Below are 1,489 nucleotides of genomic sequence, written 5' to 3'. Positions count from 1 at the left end.
GTTGCCTTGTTTTTGTTTTTGTAAGTTGCGTGTTAACCTAATTAGATTTCCATGTTGTTGAAGGAGTCGTGGGGGTTGACTGCGAAAAGTATAAAGTTGAAATAGTTTAGGGAGAATAACACATCTCATTATGTTTCATAATCGTGCTTGTTATTCTGCGTGTGTGTGTTCCCAGTTTCAATAAATTGGAGCACAAACAGGGAATGTGTGGGAATATCTGCGTGCCTGTAGAACGTTTGTTTTACTAGTGAATCTCCCCCCTGCTCCCCCTCCCCTCGCTGAGCCCTTGGTTCCGTTTCCACGCCATCACCGTTCCTGAACCCCCCCCCTTCCCCTCCGCACCTCAAACCACCGGAGGTCTGGCTCCTGCCCGGCCAGGTCTTGTTCTCCGCTAACAGACGCATGGCGCTCACCCAAAACCATGACAGAGCGCCGGAGCCTCCGGCGAAACTCAAACGTGAGGTCATCCCTCGTCTCTCATCTCCCCTTCAGCCCTCTCCTTGGCTCGTTCCGCCATTAATGATTCCCGGTGAATTTCACGCTTCTCTCGACGTCCCTCGCGACTTGCCAGCGCCGCGGCGGCGAGGTTGACGGCGGGAGGGAGGCGCTCCCTCGGTGTGTGGACACTGAGCTGGTCTTCATACGGAGGGAGTTGGAACGGGGGGGCGATGCACGCAGAGTTGAGTCAGAGACGCAGGTGGAAAGGACGGTGGGAATCGATCATTCTTTATAAGACGCTCCTGACAAACTCAGCCTTGGTCTTGTTCGGTATAATTTGATACATGGTTTCATTTGGAACAGGAACACGCCTGGATACTGGGGGAGGGCGGGCTGCGCTCCAGGAGCCACAGCCCTCATCTGTCTGACTGTTGGACTGTTTAAAGTACACGCTTTAATTCCACCCACTCCTCACGTAGTAATGGGGGACCCCCGCGGATGTAGCATGTGGTGGAGTGTGCGTGCACGGGTGTGTGTCCAAATTGTGCCAAACACTGCTAAACGGGAACCCCCACAATGATAGCCACATCGTTAGCCCCCCACAACCGCTAATCTCCATTTCGTTTATATTTCATCTACACCCCAGTTAATTGGTTTAATTGTGGAAAAATAGACCCGCGTGTATTCTGCAAATTGTAAACTTGATGGTTCGATGGTCGCTGTGCGACTCGACAGAAGCACTGTTAAGTTCAGCGTTTGTGAATCATGTAAGCATCATGTTATTTGAATAGTCATCATCCTCATCATAATAATCATCATCATCATCATCATCCTCTCATAATCCTCATCCTCATCAACAGCAGCAGCAGTGGCGGCCTTAAAGGGGCGATGCCCACACTCACCTTCACACTTGTGGCTGGTCTCGCTCTGCCGGTGGCCCGCGGGACACTTGCACTCGTAGGACCCCACGGTGTTAATGCAGGTCCCCCCTGCACACAGACCCGGCACTGCCTGGCACTCGTCCACATCTGGGAGACGGGGGAGAGACGGG

At 52.6% G+C, this 1,489-nt stretch overlaps 1 protein-coding gene across 1 annotated transcript in view; it reads right to left on the bottom strand.

Moving 5' to 3' along the window:
* Positions 1-1,489, bottom strand: part of LOC307078315 (fibrillin-2-like) — a gene marked incomplete at its 3' end in the record, with an annotated part of 32,580 nt that overhangs the window by 997 nt on the left and 30,094 nt on the right. Inside the window, exon 7 of the mRNA XM_079740058.1 lies at positions 1,341-1,466. Coding sequence (XP_079596184.1) covers positions 1,341-1,466 — 126 coding nt within the window. The remainder of the gene's footprint in view (positions 1-1,340; positions 1,467-1,489) is intronic.

This window comes from Pollachius pollachius (assembly GCF_949987615.1).
Source record: "Pollachius pollachius genome assembly, chromosome: 7".
Classification (NCBI taxonomy): Eukaryota; Metazoa; Chordata; class Actinopteri; order Gadiformes; family Gadidae; genus Pollachius; species Pollachius pollachius.
This window is presented reverse-complemented; position numbering and strand designations above follow the sequence as displayed.